General features: G+C 47.5%; 5 protein-coding genes across 5 annotated transcripts; 3 read left to right on the plus strand and 2 right to left on the minus strand.

The window, feature by feature from the left end:
- The first annotated feature begins 343 nt into the window (after nucleotides 1-343).
- COCSUDRAFT_55046 (hypothetical protein) lies at nucleotides 344-2,566 on the plus strand. The gene is made up of 7 exons (XM_005642537.1): nucleotides 344-474; nucleotides 604-710; nucleotides 821-894; nucleotides 1,110-1,179; nucleotides 1,367-1,422; nucleotides 1,684-1,943; nucleotides 2,095-2,566. The coding sequence occupies exons 1-7, from the start codon at nucleotides 417-419 to the stop codon at nucleotides 2,199-2,201; spliced, it is 732 nt and encodes a 243-aa protein (XP_005642594.1). The 5' UTR covers nucleotides 344-416; the 3' UTR covers nucleotides 2,202-2,566.
- Nucleotides 2,567-5,556: 2,990 nt separating this feature from the next.
- On the minus strand, nucleotides 5,557-6,525 carry COCSUDRAFT_60631 (hypothetical protein; the record flags this gene model as incomplete). Its single annotated transcript, XM_005642538.1, has 3 exons — nucleotides 5,557-5,600; nucleotides 6,212-6,317; nucleotides 6,424-6,525. The coding sequence occupies 3 exons, from the start codon at nucleotides 6,523-6,525 to the stop codon at nucleotides 5,557-5,559; spliced, it is 252 nt and encodes an 83-aa protein (XP_005642595.1).
- A 1,202-nt stretch (nucleotides 6,526-7,727) lies between these two features.
- On the minus strand, nucleotides 7,728-8,946 carry COCSUDRAFT_83608 (hypothetical protein; the record flags this gene model as incomplete). The annotated part of the gene is made up of 3 exons (XM_005642543.1): nucleotides 7,728-8,090; nucleotides 8,247-8,409; nucleotides 8,783-8,946. Coding segments are annotated over 3 exons (690 nt in total), but the record flags the coding sequence as incomplete, so codon positions are not given.
- Nucleotides 8,947-11,021: 2,075 nt separating this feature from the next.
- COCSUDRAFT_49426 (hypothetical protein) lies at nucleotides 11,022-14,079 on the plus strand (the record flags this gene model as incomplete). Its single annotated transcript, XM_005642539.1, has 4 exons — nucleotides 11,022-11,374; nucleotides 11,847-11,977; nucleotides 12,542-12,798; nucleotides 12,892-14,079. The coding sequence occupies 4 exons, from the start codon at nucleotides 11,022-11,024 to the stop codon at nucleotides 13,822-13,824; spliced, it is 1,674 nt and encodes a 557-aa protein (XP_005642596.1). The 3' UTR covers nucleotides 13,825-14,079.
- A 1,089-nt stretch (nucleotides 14,080-15,168) lies between these two features.
- Nucleotides 15,169-16,901, plus strand: COCSUDRAFT_60632 (hypothetical protein; the record flags this gene model as incomplete). Its single annotated transcript, XM_005642540.1, has 3 exons — nucleotides 15,169-15,258; nucleotides 16,138-16,388; nucleotides 16,892-16,901. 3 exons carry the CDS (start codon nucleotides 15,169-15,171, stop codon nucleotides 16,899-16,901), a joined length of 351 nt encoding a protein of 116 aa, XP_005642597.1.
- Between the last annotated feature and the right edge of the window lie 891 nt (nucleotides 16,902-17,792).

The following is a 17,792-nucleotide window of genomic DNA, read 5'->3' on the forward strand; positions in this document are numbered from 1 at the left end:
TATTCTTCCCGGTAGGATTAAACGGTACGAACCCAGTACCTGGGAACAAAAATGGACCGAAGAATTGAAAAACGGTCACGAGGAAGGCTGTGCCGAGATTCAGGAGAATCCCGACAAAGTAACAATTTGGCTCGATACAATAAAGGTACTGCAGCACTGCTGCGCCAGCTCGTTGCCTGATGCTAACGAGAAATCTTGGCAAAGGACTTGATTGAGACATCTCAAATAGTAAAAATAGATGATGAAGAGGACCCCTCGGTGCCGGGTTGCTGGAGATATCAGTAGACGATAAGAAGCTAAAGGGAGGACACACGCCAATTTTTTTTCTTGTATCTTGGGTGCAGGATATCAATAACCTGGCCTTGAAGCTTGGTTCAACGTTCAAAGCTGAGGTTCCAGTGCGTAAAGAGACAGCCATGCACGCATTGACGACAGAAGTGTTCTCTCAGCTTCACTTTGTGAACGACTGTCCGGGTGACATTCTGAAGGACCAATACATACGCTGTAATGTCTACGGAAATGTATCCATGTGTATTGCGTTTAAAAGAGCCCAGTATTTCTATACACACGTTCATCCTAAGTTCTGTTGATGCCATCATCTAGGTGAATTGCACGGACTTGAGAAAAAGGTGTATATCGAACCTCTCGTTGGGCACATGCGACATCCCCGAGCGCTGGACGAGTGTAGTCTTACTGAAGCCAAAGTCCATGTGAGCTTATGCAAGCTTGGGCTTGTACACTATTATCCACGTACACCCGTACAGGTATAACATGAAGTGCTTCGGTAAATTTCCTACAGTATCCAGCTGCGCATGCGTAGGTGATGGATGTGTCATACTTGCTCGTCAATCCATGGCCTGCATCTGATTTTCTATTATTGTACCCTGGCAAAAGGTAAACATACGTGTTTGGCGTTTGTTGGGTTGCCAATGGATCATATGTTTGAATGATTTTGGTGAGTTGCATCAGTTGCTTTTCCCACCGTGGTGACCTTGCTGTGCTTCTGACTCAGAAATTGGATGATATGATATGACGTCTTGCAGATTTAGGACACCAACATTCAGCCTTCAACAATGAATGGCATCAAACCATTTTTTGTTCCCTGATAGGTATCTTTTGGATTGTGGCACGTCAACTTTTGACACCAGCTTGATGTTTTTGACAACACGATATCGTCAGGTAGTCATCCTCTTTCTTTGCATTAATTCAAAATCCAACATCATATCTAGCAGCCAGTAGCAAATTTTCTTCTTCAAAACAGTCCGTCTGTTGGACAAATTCTATTCCGCGATCTGCTTCTTCGCGTATTCAAAACAATAACAAAGCAAGTATTAAAATTGAATGGTAAATAATCTATCCGTTGCAGTCCGGCATCGAATTTGATAGAATATGGGCATGGGAGGCAGAAGCACAGCCATCAAGGTTTTCACAACCAAAGCTTATCGCCGTGTTGCTTATTCTTTGCAAAGATCCCCTTAATCAGTTTTCAACTCAGAAATTGAAGTATTGCAAATACATCAAGTTGAATGAAGATTAGCATCAGTCATTGGATTTACTTGTATTTATGTTATATGACGCGTTTATATGATGCCATACTTCTTGGGTTATGGTCCAATGTCTACCAATGCTAGCTAATTGGCATTCCTGTTTCAGACTTCAGACCTTAGGGTAACTTGTTGCCAGGGCTTATTGGGATGCAGTACCTGACATCTACAAGTCGCGGCTTCATTATTATAATACACCTATAACAGATGACATTGCACATGCGGATCATCCTCTGAGCGTTATACGCGACATCTACCGACCAGGGGACTTCATTGCCTTAAAACTTGACATTGACAACAGTCCTCTGGAGACCGCTATCGTCGAAGCAATTGGAAATGATCCACACCTTGTGCAATCCATTGGCGAGATGTTTTATGAACAACACTACATCCACCGTGGTGAGTCCGAGTCGGCTAGTGATCTAGGATTCTCTTGACTGTACGAATGTCACATTGTATACTACTAGTATTGTATAGTATACAATAGTATTACACACACCAACTGTGGGATTCGATTGCTAGACGCGAATACTCTGTGTATACGGCGCAGAAATGGCGCCGTACTTCGGTACAAATTTAAGTGTCACATTGGAGATGGCGCAAAGGAGCCTAGGCAAGCTTCGTCAAATGGGTCTCATCGTACATTACTGGCCATAACCAATAACGATTCAGTGGTATTTCAGACCTTCAAGCATCTCAAGCTTGGTCAAGCCAGTACAGAAGCGCATTTGCAAAAATACTCTTTACGCATTGTAAGGTATTACTGTGGTGCAAACGGCTATGGTAAGGTCGAGGATCCGACAAAGCTTTGCGTAAGGCTGCATGAGACTCCCAAAATATGTATATGAATCGTTGCCTTGCGTTGCTAGGCATAGCTTCAATTGCAAGAAACGCCCTACCATTACCACATTGTGTCATGTCATATGCCATATGGGCAGTGGCCCAGTGGGTGGTGCAAGAAAGTGTGCTCACCCACGGAGGGCAATTGCTCAGGGGCATGTCAATAACACTGTAAGTGTGACTCATTCGAATTGCATCTGGCTTGCGCATGTGTCAACTTCCATAGATTGCACCGGCAGCAATGTTGAGGTGCACGCGTATGTTGAGATTCTCATCTCAGGCGTACAACTTTGATTTGTCAAGTGGACATTATTGTTATTATTATTATTACATGGTCGGCAAATCCAAAGCCAGAGGCCATAGGGCATACACGCAGGGCGTCTGCAGCCACATCTGCGGGGCCTACAGTAGTCTGCAGCCTATCATGATCATGGATACTCTTACATCGTATCTCAAACTCCCTGCACCGGATTAGTACCCTTCAAAGATCCGATGCCTCTGACCTGCCAGCAATGCAACACCCCGGTGGGTGATGTTGAGGGTATCATGCAGGAAAACCCAGAGTTGGGCAGACAAGTCAAGGACATGCGTGACAACACCTTAGATGATCCCCAGAGCTATTGGGCAGCAGCCCTCAGGGCAGGCTGTCATTCTGTACTCAGTGGGAAATAAAGTCACTATACACAGTGTTCGTCAACCAGGCATACCTCTAACTGGGATGTTGAACACCGTGACGGCCTTTACCTACCAGACTAAAGCAAATTCGGTTTTACTGACCTTCTACAAATCATCCTTTCTGACTTGGTGATGTTTGATGCGCCAAATACTGATTTTCACCACTTGTTCCACAATTTCTTCAATCTCACCACTGCCTGGGCGTGACATGCACTGCATAATGCTTAAGGCCTTATCAACTTTTAATTGTTAAATGCCATAGCATAACAGTGCATGACTCATGCATTGGATACAATATCTTACACATGCTAAAAGAAAGCTGGGATCATGATCCTCCTACAAGTTGTGGGGCCGTATAGTGAGTTGCCACCTGATACTCAATCAAAAAGTAGGCCATGAGCACACCGTCACTGAGCCACCAGAGATCGGAGTCTGCCGTATTGTGCGGCATCGGCGTTGCATCTTGTGGGAGTGTAAAATATATGTTGTATACAGTCAAACCTCTGTATAATCCCAGCGTCGGTTCCCAGGGGTAATAACTGTATGAGCACAGATCAGGCTGTGTCTGAATAAGATACCCTTCGGTACTTCCCTCTATTTATAAACCCTACGCGTCTTCACCGCGCCTATAATTACCGCGCCTATGAGGACTCCACAGAAACTCTAAAATGTCTGTCACGCAATTTTCACGGGTGGCAGCCCCTACTTTTCCAGAATTTCAGTTTGACCGAATTTACCGAACCGTTCCTGCACTCCTCCTCTTTGAGATTGTTACACTTGCGTGTTCTCTTTAAAAGCTGTTTCAGTCTTCGCGAAGGCTCCGAAGTTTGCAGGGTTTCGCTAATTATTGGTATATCGACCTTTGCTGTCGACGTAGATGGATTTCGAGTGCCGCTCACATCATACTGATCGCACGAGCTTTGCAACTAATCACAACTTGTGATTCACAAGAGCATTTTGTATTCTTTTTTCCGGATACCGCGTCCATTTACGACGCAGAGAGCAGCGTTTGTTGCGCAATCGCCAACCCGTATCTCTATTCCCTCGTATCCATCAGTTGCAGAATGCTCCTCGAAACTCCGGCCTCTCTTTCCTCCTTCCCTTTCGATGAATATTAACAAGAGCATCTGACTGCCAAGAATTGCCGAAGGCCGAAGGCCGGAGGTAATTCTTGGTCGTCTCCCCCGCCGAAGACGGGGCCTCGAGTCAAAGATTCCGGTATGTGCGCCCCCAAGAAGGGGGGCGCAGTCACCTCTAGTTACGACAAGGGCATGAGTTGGGTTGGAGCCTGCAGAATCACGTGCAACAACCAATCAGGGACTCTTTTGCAAGTAATGGAGAGTGTGAACAATGGTCAAATCATGAACAGCCACAGGAAGTCCGAGTTCCAGTGAAGTAAACTTTGTGAAACCCTGGTTAAACTAGAGAAGGTGGCCATGAATGGCCACTTGTGGTGTGTATATTTTTTGGTGGCCTTCTTCACTCACTTTTCAGTGTTACTAGTCAAGCTTGGTTTGAAACTCATTGGTGAAACAATGAGCTTTCCTACAAAGCTACAAAGTGGGTATGATCTCTTTTAAAAATAGGGTTTTCACATTACTAAGTGATATGAATAGTGCTTGAACCACGGGAAAAGGCTACAAGGTGCCTCGAGGTGTTCGTGCTTGCATATCGGCCGCAGCCCGGCACGTCCAAATAATTCCAGACGCCACCGTCTTCGGTGATTTATGTCACGATGGAAAGCTCTCAGCGGGGCGGTTCCATCGCACCCAGGTTCGGTGTTAGCAACGCAGGCTAATCATGCTGCTTCCACCACCATGCAGGGATGCCCCACATGTTATGGTTCTGACTATTCCGTGTTTTGTATGTACTATCGCTATTGACCGTGAAAGAATACATGCATCTTTTGGGGAAGGGCAACAAGAAGAAACCTCGACAAGAAGAAAAGAAAAACCAACTTACGGAGATCCGGATGACAGCAGTCACTACGAAGACAACATCTTTCGCAAAAGGTTCCCAAAGACTTCTCTAAGTGTACTGATAAGGAAGCTATGGGGAATTGTTTAATACAGTTTAGGGAAAGAACACCAGGATATAGAGAAGCAATGGGGATCTGTATGGGCAAGGAAGGTACTTCTCATCTATGTCCTTAACGTTTCCCAATTGCTGATTTATAAGAAGTGTTTGGGAATTGCGTGAAGTGTGAGAAGCTTTAAGGACATGTAAGGGCTCAAAATGCGAAGCATATGCGACGATTTATCGTATGGGAGATCTATGCGAAGTACCATTGTGCGTTGTATTTGAAGTGCTGCCGGGCACGGCGGACTTCGCAAACAAGTCCTTTGCGAAGTACCATTATGGGCGTTGTATGTGAAGTGCTGCCGGGTACGGCCGACTTCGTAAACAAGTCCTTACGGTAGCCCTAGGCTTCCTTATAGTTTCTTTAATGCTTCTCGCCTTCACTGTTTGGGAAGTGTTCAGGAAGAGATAGCAAAGTCTAGCCGGGGCCGGCAGGCATCATGTAAGCTTCCTTGTAGCTTCCTATTACAGGCATGGCAGGTTCCCTACAGCTTCGCATATATGCACTATGTAGCACTCCCATAAAAGATGGATGCGATTCAAAAAAGAAATAGATCCTAATTCCAGCCCTTTGTTCACATACACACCCACACGCCCTGAAGTCCCTGCATCATCATGTGATCGCATACTCCGTCACAGATGGCGTGATTCACACAATATCTGTCAGCAGAGTATTGGCCAGCCTGTCCTCACTGGGTGCTGTGGGACTCACTGGTTATCGGCATCAATTGCAACATGGGGCTGTCCACCGCACCGGCTGTGAGATACAATCCTGCCGCATCACCATGGTGGGCTGAAGATCAATTGCAAGGCCCTGCAAAGACTCTGCAGCGCGACAGCGCTCCACTGTTACAGGCCCTGCTCTGAGGCAAATCTCACCTTTGTCCCCAGCATACTTTTACTCTGCGTACACAAAACACCTTGATCAGTCTCTCCTCGCTGATGTCATGTACATGCCTAGAAGCTTCCAGGTGCTGCAGGCGAGACAAGTAACGGAAGCCAATAAGATCAAAACTCAAACGGATTCGCGATCACCATGTGGGGTTTTCAAGTCACAGGAATATGTATTGAACCTGCGTTGTCATCTGCGTTGTCATCTGCGTTGTCATCTTCTGAAGACGAGTCACCTGCTGAGTCATACTCTGCCTCCGAGGGGGGTCCCTCTGCCTTGGCAGGCATCTGAAGCAGGCACAAAAAGCAAAAGTTGAATTGATCACATGTGGAGCTCAGCTAATATCTGCACTGATTTGGTGGTGCACAAGCTGCAGAGATCTGTCTGACATACCTTGCCCCTGGCGGATTTCCGTGTGGTCTGCGCTTTCTGAGCAATTTTGCTGCTCCGGGGCTTCTTGGCAGTCGCAGCCGCCTGCAACGCATGGGAGCGCATGTGTCATCAGCAAATGGCAGAAATTGCCGCAACATCTTACAGCGCCTGAACCCCTTGCTAGGCTGCCTAGTATTGTTCCATTAAAGGCTTCTCGAATGCCAGTGTATTAATTTAGTTGGTCCGAATTGGCTTTGATGCAAAACCTAGTCCGACGGAAGCTGTTGTCTAGAAAGTGGAAATGGTGGCATTGAAGAAACACCATGCAACCTACTGTCATCCCCATAAAACTACTCAGTTATTGCTACTTGCCCATGCATCCGCAGAAAATTTATCAATTATTGGTCCTATAAGAACCCATCATCGAGGCCTTCACATCCCGGTTGTAGAGGTGACCCCATGTCGTCAAGGAGCCATCTAAGATCGCTTATAAAACTCAAAAAAAGGGCAGATTCAATCAAGTTGTGCACACTGCCGCAGCTTGCATTTTGCATAGTGCGGCATGCATACAGAGGATTCTAAGTTGCAACGAATTGGCAAGGCGCCAAGTAAGAAGAAGCGAGCTCGGAATAAGTAATCAGCTGTTGCAGTGGTGTCACATGATTAGCTTATGCCAGGCTGATAGTCTAGGCCAGCTTAAGCCTGTTAATAAAGTTGCAATTTGCGCATATGCATCTCAATGAATAGATAGAGTTTGCTAATGCTCCTTGAGGGAATCGCCTCAGGGCCTGAGAATGATATCTGGTATCATCAATCGTCACCACACTGTGGTACTACTGGCAGTATTCTCATTGCTGGCTGAAAAATTCTGCACCATCAGGAACTTCAGTTCCTTCCTCAGAAAATAAGCAACTGCTCGATTTTGTAAGAGAATTGGAAGGCACGTTTCCAAACCATGATGCCGTTTCAGAAAATCCACTCCTACTGCTGACCAATCTCGACATCATGGTGAGCAAATACCAATCGCCAAATGTTTTCAGATGTTGCACTTGATCTCCAACACTTTTCTCTGAATGGTAAGCCTTGCCTGATGACGCATGGACATGTATATTGTGGGGTATCAAGGCACTGGTAAATATTGGTATTGCTTCTGGTTGATCTGTAGTTATGAACACAGAGCAATTTCTGGGACATGATGTACTTAAACAAGCCTTCAGCGTCTCAGTTATGAAGCAAGATGTCACTGTGTTAGTATCAGCTAAATATCGTTTGCCATCCCCCCACTGCCCCCCAAACCTAATTTGAACTCCTACATGGAAGTTACCTCGAAATTTTGCAGCTTCCCGCACAACGAAATTTTGAAGAGCCGGCATAGGAGTAGAAAAATAATATTTCATGACCACCTCAAAGAGCTGCCGCTTGCTAAACCTATTCAGAGAATATTTATCGCCGATGTCCACTAGATGCTCATTCATAACAAAATGGTTCCACACAGCACCATTAAGATGTATACTAATAAAGTCATTACTTCTCCACAATTCTCGAAAGTTGCTCATGCGCAGCTTCTTAAGCTCCATGGAACTAGAATGAGCATCTATCAACGACCAGGTGGTCGCGTTCTTTGCTGATTTTCTCAAGCCTTCGCCATTTGTCATAACAGGCATTTTGAAAAAGGAATCTATTGGGACCTGTCAGGAAGAAGAAACTTCAGTAAATTAAGAAATCTTTGAGTCTCCACCATCTTGTATGTGACTGATCCAAAGCAATTGAAAGTGTTGCTGAGAGCACAAGACATGATCTGACTTGCAAGTGCAGAGTTTCAAATTTCCTTGTCTTACGCTTACCGGGCTTGTCCATTCGACGACAAATTCAGCATCGAGCAAGAGAGCCAACACAAATGTGGATGCAAAGCCTTTAAGCCTATCTCCAACGCCTCCACAGAGATCGCCACTACCACAAGTGTATGCTATCTTTTTCCGCTTAGAATCATTTGCCAAAATGGTGCCCCTGTGCATGCAATACTGTCCATTATATGGCAAACTTTTCATTTTCATGAAGCACTGTCATTAGAACTATCCAAAAGCCTACAGCATATCGTGTTGCTTCAATTGTATCTATTTCAACGCTTTATTTGAGATTTTTTGATTAAAACCGTTCCTAGCTGCCAGCCCATCAGTGACGGGTGGCTACCGTGCTGAATGCCTGGGTTCATGCAAATCCACTATTTCCACAGGTTGGAGTGTCTAACCTAAGGACTCCCAACCTCCACAACTTATCTATGAGCTGAACGTCGATTATCGACATTTATCGCTGTGTATATGATGTATATCTACCCAAGTATCAGGTCAATCAGCGACATACAAAACACATAGTCAACTACCTGTATAACGCAAATAAATCGTCTCCTTTCTCCTTGAGAGAATGTGTCTCCGATCCATTAGCGTGGAGTCGTAAGTAGCTTCTCGTCTCAGATCGAGTTGCGCAGAACAGCAGTAGCAGAAAGGGTATGCTGTGCCTGACCAGAGTTTTAGGTGTAGTCGGCATTCTTCAAGTTCCGTGTTGGTGGAGGGTGTCAACCATTGGTTTTATCAGGTACGTCACATTCTTGCAGATATTCAGCCTCAATAGCTAATTAAAGTTTCCACAAAACAATATACTGTCTGGACTGATTCTTTTGATAATTCCTATGAGACAACGAGGTAAATTAAACGAAGAAATGTTTCTACAAATATCTATAGGTTTTCGTTGTGGGTGAACATTAAGCCCTGTGCAGACACCAGATATAACGACAAGATTGTCAAAATTCTATGCAATGGGGAGACTAACTGCGAATACGACGCTTTCTCGGAGAGTCTCTCCCGAAAGAACCATCAGATAAATATGTTGAAGTTCAAACGCTAGGGTAGTTTTAGGGCCACTGGCATTGGGCTTTACGGTTTAGGGGAGGGGCCTTCATAATTTTAAATCCTCCTGTGGAATGCAATGGTGAGTTTAGGGGTTGAACGTTAAGGTCAGGGATACAGGACTCCATATACGTTTGTTGAATCACCACAACAAACCTACTCGTATGTTGATCACCCCTAAATAAACCCACGTGACGCCTGGGTTTGTGAACAGGGGTCATTAGGCCTTATACGAGGTGCCACCTGCATCATTGGTCATGGGTTGAGCACCATGCCATGCCATATGGCCATACCATAGTGATCAACCTATCAAATACATAGTATGACCGAACCACTGGTTGAAACTCCACTTACAAGGTGAGGCGCATTCTTTGATATAACATGAATCAGTGAAAGTAGCCTTTACAACAACGTGCATGAAGTTGGACAGCAAATTCTGTAAACCAAGGTCACCACATTCATCCCCTGAGCGATCTAATTTGTAACCCACTTTATCAATCTGGGTCTGGACCCTGACTCAGTGAGGCCAGTCTTAGGGATCCTGAGGGTAGGCTATCGTGATGACCAATACTCTAAACCCTGGCATCCAGAGGAGCCCTATATCCGCTGTGTGTCATCAACACAGAGGTGCAAAAGACAAGCCTGGCTCGGTACTGGGGGAACCAGCAACATCTACGCGTCGCAAGACCCTGGCAGGCCTGGACAGGTCTGAAGAAAGTCAGTACCTAGGCCTGCACCCCCACAGGAGAGCTCATACGTCCTGACAAAGAGTCCAGAGGAACGCCGCGCGCGGATTATTATCATTATTATTATTACAGGTCGGCAAACCCAAAGCCAGAGGCCATAGGGCATACACGCAGGGCGTCTGCAGCCACATCTGCGGGGCCTACAGTAGTCTGCAGCCTATCATGATCATGTATACTCACACATCGTACCTCAAACATGAACTCCCTGCACCGGATTAGTACCCTTCATAGATCCGATGCCTCTGGCCTGCCAGCACCCGGTGGGTGACGTTGAGGGTATCATGCAGGAAAACCCAGAGGCTGGGCAGACAAGTCAAGGAAATGCATGTAGTCATTCTTACACGGAACAGTGCACACCACTAAAACAAAGCTGAACTCACTATGCGGGCAACAAGGAGGTCCTAAGGGACACAATGTCCACAAGGAAACTGTCCCCAAGGCGGTGGACCGCATGCAAGTGATCAGGGACTCCTGACATGAAGTCGTCTCTCAAAAAAGAGGCGGCTCGCTCAAAAGGTGACAAGGCAAGGAACGCGTCAAACTGCTGCCCTCCGACCAGCTCCCTCAAAGAGGCAAAAAAGGCACTCCGGAGCACTGCATAAGCTGGACAGACAAACAAGACATTTGGCACATCCTCCACGACTTCTGCCCGGTCACAAGTTGGGCAGGCCTCCTGACGTGAGCATGTGCGCGAAGGTAGTCGGCGCGGTGATCTGTAAGCATGGAGGTGCCGGAACGGAAGTGAAACTAAATCTTAGCCGCGCGGTGCCCATTGGTGTGTCGGCATAAGTACTCCTTGAGACCTGCACCCCTAGTGACACTTTTGTACAATCCAAGCCGAGGCTTGGTTGAGAGAGCCCCCGCAAGCTGTGCGGCATCCCTCTCCTCGACAGCCGAGACAAGAGCAGTGACAAATGCAGGGTAGGGTGCAGTAAGCGCATCTCGCGAAAGAGACACAAGTTAGGACCAAATGTCATCACACACCTGGCCAAAAAGCCGCCGCTGCCTGCCCCTAACACCTCTAGGGGCCTCACGACCGTACATAAAACTCTCAAAGCGACTCGCAGGCAAAGCATGCAGCCGGTGTTGCCACTTTAGCTTCGCAACATCTCTGCGCGAGCTAAGCAAAGGCAAGTCTAAATCTCCCCGGACAGCCTCTGACCCAGTCAACGTGGGACACCCCAAAATCATCCGTGCAGCCTTAAGCCGCACAGACTCCAAAGCTCTCGACTGGGTGGTGGTGGGCACAAGGACCTCACTGGCATACTCTAAGCATGGACGCAGGGCAGTCAACAAAAGCAGGCGCTTAACACGCACTGTGAGGTAAGCATCTGTAAAAAGTGGCTTCATGGCAACCACCCGTGCATTACCCTGCTTGATCCCCCTCTGAAAATGTGCGTCATGCGAGCCGTCTGCTGAAACTAGGTGCATAAACTCCTGCACCACCGGAATCTGCTGGACACCCCAAGAGAACTGGTGGGCACGATCCTGCTCAGTTGCAGGCCCACAAATCATGACCCCAGACATAGCAACATTTGCTCTGTACCTGTATTTCTTAGCATGCTCAAGCCATGGCTGAATGCCCTTGCGTGCATATGCAAATTGAGCATTGAAGCAGTTGCTAGTGTTGCAACACTTGCTAGGCGGCAACATTCTTGTAGCCCCCACAGGCGTGGCTGCAGACGCCCTCCGTGTATGCCCTACTTGGGCATAGTATGCCATCATGGTTGCATACAGCGTATGGCCTTTGGCTTTGGGATTTGCCGGGCCTGTAATGACAGACACCCCGCGCCAGGGTAAGTATACACGTGCGATATATCCACCAGAGCCCTGGGGTACTAAAGGCTACCCCCTGTAGTCCGAGCTTGCTATTTGTCTATGCCACGCTCCCAGGTTCGATCCCCAGGAAAAACACTGGTACTTCAAGTAAGTTGTTTCGGATCGATTTTCGGGTACATTCGGCGATGCGGCCGCTCCTGAGACAGAGACATCGTCGATGTCAAAATCCGTCCCGAAGTTTCGAGCGGTTTGCTAGGGACCGTCCCTAGGAACCGTGCACGTGACGACCCCTCAGTATTCGTGTCAGAAGGGGTGTAGAAGACCTGTAGGCTGCAAGGGTGCATTTGCGAGTAGACAGCCTGTGGGCTGCAAACCTGTGCAGATCGGCCCCAGGTTTCGGCTGCAGACGGACCTGTGTATGCCCTATGGCCCTCTGGGCTCTGGGTTCGCCACTTGTAAAGAAAATAAAACCATAGTCGACATATCCTAAACCAAAATCCTAAGCCCTGGAACCCTAAACCTCACCACCTTAATTATTCACCCTAAAAAAAGAAATTTTCATAGACCCCTGGGCCAATTTGTAAACTTATGTTTTTTCCCGTGGGATTCAGGGTTTAGGGTTTAGGGTAAATAAATGAAATAAATTTGCTATAGTTTATAGTTTTTCCAGCTATATTTTGGCTTTAGCACCCCCTGCATCCACACCAACAGGGGTCTTTACATCAACCATATACCACACACAAAAACAACATTACAAATACCCTAATTCCTGGGCCGTTTCCATAGATTGCGCGCGTGCTTTGCACAAAAGTCTCCTAAGTTCGCCAGGTGCAGCAAAGAGGAGAAATGAACGCATAGCAACACACAGACGCGAATGCTTTGACATCTTCAGCATCTTAATTACCGAGCACTTGCCACTCGAAAGGAACCACTCTATGAAGTCTAGAGGACGTATCGGAAACGTCCGGGTAAGCTGCTAGATCGTCTGCTTGTAAGGGGATTGTTCTGTCTTGCACAATTCTCCGGAACTGGAGCAAGCTCATGGGATCGCTGTCACGCAGGAGTCTCCCTGTATGGTATACCGTATACTCTTGTCGTCCGTCATCCTGTGCACCTTGGGTCGTTTATACGGACGTGTTGAACCACAAGATCGTCTGCTAGCAATTCTTGAAAGGGTGGCCGTTGATAAAACAGTTATTCTCACGCAGACTTCTTGCGGATACATAGACTTTGCTGAGAATTGGATAAAGCACGCCGAAGGACTAGGCATCAAGAACTACCTCACGGTTGTAGATGATGAAATCAGTTTTGAATACCTCAATTTGAGATATCCTGGTCACATTGTGTCGGTCGATGTTTTCTCGCCCGGGGCAACAAACTTTGACCAGCCGCTTCTAGATTTCGGTTCCAAGCTCTTCAACAAAATGTCATGCGATCGGCTGACTTATCAAAGGAAGGTCTTGGAAAGAGGCTTCACTATGCTCTGGATTGATATGGATACTGTGCTGTACCAAGATCCGGTGGCTGTGATGCCGGGGGGCCTCGACTTCATCGCAACAGACGATATCTTAGATGAAGAGGGCCTAAATCAATCAGAGCAGAAAACGGGAAACATATGTGGGTGCCTAATGTTCTTTCGGCCTACCAGGAATGCTAAAGACTTTTTACGTCAGTGGTATGACAAGTGCACCACACAGGAGCTCCCAGATCAAACCGCCTTGAATGCCTTGTGGAGGGAGAGTGATTGGAAGCAGAGACTGCATTGGTACATTATGCCGAGACAGTTGTTCCCTTCAGGAAGGTTGGAGCCAAAGATTGACAGCGTGCCAGAAGCAAAGCACCGTGACAAGTCAAAGATGTTTCCTGTCTTCATCCATGCAAATTACAGAATTGGCAAAAATGACAAGCGATTGTTTCTAAAGGAGAGATCAGCATGGATAATACCTGACGGCCAGCTTTACCCCGACTGTTTTAGACCGCCCTCACAAGCATAATGCAATCCGGGATGGATTCTTCATCCTCCAGATATGCGCTAGACCATGAATATCATATGGAGGATATCAAGCATTGTGACGTATGCACGTATTACTTGTATCTGTCCAGCTAGAACAAATGTTTGAATACTCGGAATGTGTGCAAGATTACAAGGGCTTGTTGGGTGTGAGAAAATGTCAGTGGTCCGCGAATGTCAAATGTCACAATGGTTGAACTGTCACAGATCACAGATGTAATCTGAGATATTACAAGCCACCAGACTAGCACCAGGACTATCACATGCACTGCATGTGACAGTACAGTCACAGATGACTACCTCATCTGTGCAGAGGCCTGTATAGGCTCGACCAGACAAGACTATCTCGACCAGCACAAGACAATATGCCCACAACCACTAGACCCATACAGCTAGAGTCTCTGATAAAGGTTTCGGAGATGTTAAGTAAAAGATCGAGTGAACATGTATGGCTTTTGGATGTGATCGATGAGTGATGTCGTATCCTCCTGCCGATGCACCTAAAGACGTTGCAGAGTTGCTCTCGCATAGAGTTGAAGGTGAAACGTCCGATGAAGACGTAGATGTTGATGAAAACATGACACAAGCTGAACAAGACAGACCAGCAGCCCTACAAGGCATTCCTTACACTGACGATGAGCCAGATGCCGAGGGAGATCACCAGCAGAATCAGCCCCACGAGCAGGATCAGCCTTGCTACACCGACGAAGAAAGGCTGGTATGGCTTGAGCAACGTGTTCTACAATACGAAAAACAAGATGCTGTTCACCAGGCTGATGTAGATGCACTTGCAAAAAGAGCCAACAAGCAGACCAGATTGATCAAGCAAATACAAGAGCTGCAGAATGAGGACCATCCTGTCTTGATGAGCGTGGCAAGCACAACTACCAGGATCTCACAAGAACTGAGAGGTATCTCTACAAGATTAGGCATTCATTTTAATGTGCCAGCAATGTCTGCAGGCACAAGCAGATCAGCTCGCACTGTTTCCACAGGAGGCAATGTGAATGTATCTAATGTGATGGCTGATCTTACAGGAATGGCTTCAGCACAAGCACAAGGATCTGCCCCTGGACAAGGCACAAACTCACCAGAATCACCAGCCACTAGCTCACAAGCAATGCACCAGAGCCTGTCTTCAGGGCAAGGTACTCGCACACGCGTGCAACCCACTAGCACCTCACCACCAGCTACTAGCACACAAGCACTAGCAATACCAGAAGTTTCTTATGCACAAGCTGCAGGTTCAGCATCACAGTGGCCACCACCAGCGGCGTCACCGCCTGATTTGATGGACTTTGACTTGCAACCTCTGCCATCCGGTGCCATGGAACCCAGCAGACAGGAGATCGTAGCGGCTGCACAGCTGCTGCGGCGTGCCGCGGCTACCCAGAGCATCAATGGTTTCGCACCAGCGGTAGGCCCCAGATTGACTAACCTGGCCACAAGAGCTTTGACTGGAACACATGTGGGGTCTGTACCCTCCATGACTAGCAATGATATACCAGCACAGCTTAGCCTCCCAGGCCCAGCAAATCCTGTGTTCTCATTCAGGCCAGGAACTAGCCATCCCAGTCCCTTACAAGCCACTAGCTCACCAGGAACCTCACATGTTAAGGTGCCCATGCCTGACAAATTTGCTGGCACAGATCCCCAGCAAGATATTGAGTCATGGATCATGCAAGCTGCCAGGTACATCAGATTGCAAAATGTGCCTGGCCCAATGCAAGTCGATGTAGCGGCAGCCTGTTTGACAGGATCTGCTGCCAAAGCATGGCACTCAGCTGAGCAGATGCTCAGACAAGCAAACAAGGATGTTACTAGCATAGATCTGTTTTTTGACACCATGCGGGAAAGCTATGGCCATCTGTTTGAAGAGCAGAGGATCAGGCAACAGCTCAAGTCTTTTAAACAGCATAAAAGTGTTGAGCAATACGCCAGAAATTTCAAGTCTAAGATCTGGCAGCTGAAGGACTGCCCCATGGCTGAAGCAGATCAAGTTGAGTGTTTCCTCTCAGGTCTCAAAGATGGTGTCAGGAGAGAGTGTACCTGGAACCCACAGTCTGGGACACCTTTTCAGGACTTGCAAAGCCTGATCTCCTATGCTGTCAACTTTGAGGCGAGCCAAAAGAGGAACACCTCAATACCAGCAGATTTTGGTGATGAACCAGACCAGCACACAAACAACAACACAAGTACAAGACAAGCAAATGGGGCCTTTCGCCAACAAGGGAAGAAGAGGAAAAGGGACGAGCCCAACAAGACTAGCGGTCACAAGCGGGGTGTGTTAAAACAGGGACCAGCGCCTTCGCCTGACAACTGGCGGCCTCATTTCACGCCGCAGTACCCCTCCGGCAGCCGAGAGCAGCTGTACGCGTCTGCCTTGGACCTGTGCTTCCACTGCGGCGAGAAGGTCAACGTCCCGGGCAAGCCGCGGATCCCTGGCGCGCATGATCGTGGACTGCACAACTGCCCGGTGAAGATGGCCAACGGCATGCCTACGCCCATCGTCGTCCCAGACGCCTGGACGCCTCCCCGCAAGCCCGGGTCAGTAACTGAGACCTCCTCTCTCTCCCCTCTCCTCACAGGGCCCACCGAGCGCAACTGTGGTTTGAGTTCCACAGAACAAGACCAGCTACAAGCTTTGACTGGTCGGACGATTTCTGTGAAAGTCCTTCCAGACCAGGTGGAGAATATACCAGCACTAGCACACCAGCATGATCATGTGTGGTTCTCGTGTGAGACCCCTGATCAGGTTACTAGATTTCTGACCAGTTATAGGCCTCTGAAAATTCAGCAGCCCTCCATGTCCCTGTGCATCATGGTGCCCAAAGGCTTTGGAGCCTGGAGGTCATGTTTGCGGAGCATGAAAGTGCTCAGGGAATACAAGCCAGGGGACTGTGTCTTTGATACAGTTAATTTTCCCCTGAGACAAGCCATGCAGATTCTGTATGACCCACCAGCTCAGCCCACTAGCCCACACCCCAGACTGCGAATGCTCGTGCAAGGCACAGTGCAAGGTGTTCAGGTCAATATTTTGCTGGATTCAGGTTCAACTGACTCCCGCGCCTCCCAGCATTGTGTTTCTGCGGGGGGATGGGCAACGAGCGCAACAAGCACAAGACAAGTCCGCGCCTTCAATGGCAGCAAGCAGAAGACTAGCACTAGCTGTACATTAGACCTCTGTATGAATACTTACAAGGAACCAGTAGATCTGCTGATCCTTGATATGTCTTTTGATATTATCCTGGGACAAGATTGGCTAGCCAGGCACAGGACAAGCTTGCATTTTGATGGACCAGCAGTGGCATATTTTTACCACTTAGGTTTCATGCATTCAGTGCCGGCTGTCCCAGACGTATATATTAACTGGGACACACAGACTCTGAGCCCAATTATAAATGCTCTGTCTTTTGAACATGAGCTGAAAGCAGATGATGCTGAAACTTTCATGGTGTTTGTAAGGAGTGATTCTGAACTCTCCTGTGACTCCATGATAAATGCCAGCATCCCACAAGCACCAACACAAGCATCTGAGCATCTCTCAGAGGTAGACAAGCTAGTGCATGACTATTCAGATGTGTTGTGCACTGAGCAACCTCAGGGTTTGCCACCAGACAGACCAGTTGTACACACAATCCCTCTTGTAAATGAAAGGATTGACTGTGTTCAAGCAAATCTACCGTCTCAGCCCTGCTGAGAAGGAAGAAGTGCAGAGACAAGTACAAGATTTACTGAGCAAGGGCCTGATTAGACCTTCCACTTCTCCTTTTGGCAGTCCTATACTGTTTGTGAAGAAGAAGGATGGCACCCTCAGAATGGTCATAGATTACCGTTCGCTCAACAAGATAACAATAAAAAACAAGTACCCTCTGCCCAGGATAGATGATCTGTTTGATCGCCTGCAGGGAGGTAAATATTTTAGTAGTCTTGACTTGATGTCAGGCTATC

This window comes from Coccomyxa subellipsoidea (assembly GCF_000258705.1).
Source record: "Coccomyxa subellipsoidea C-169, whole genome shotgun sequence".
In the NCBI taxonomy this organism is placed as follows: domain Eukaryota; kingdom Viridiplantae; phylum Chlorophyta; class Trebouxiophyceae; family Coccomyxaceae; genus Coccomyxa; species Coccomyxa subellipsoidea.

Coding starts and splice junctions, on each gene's coding strand:
- COCSUDRAFT_55046 (XM_005642537.1), top strand. CDS start 417: ATGCACGCATTGACGACAGAAGTGTTCTCTCAGCTTCACTTTGTGAAC. Junction 1,180..1,366: donor TGACAACACGATATCGTCAG/GTAGTCATCCTC, acceptor TATCCGTTGCAG/TCCGGCATCGAATTTGATAG. Junction 1,944..2,094: donor ACAACACTACATCCACCGTG/GTGAGTCCGAGT, acceptor TATACGGCGCAG/AAATGGCGCCGTACTTCGGT.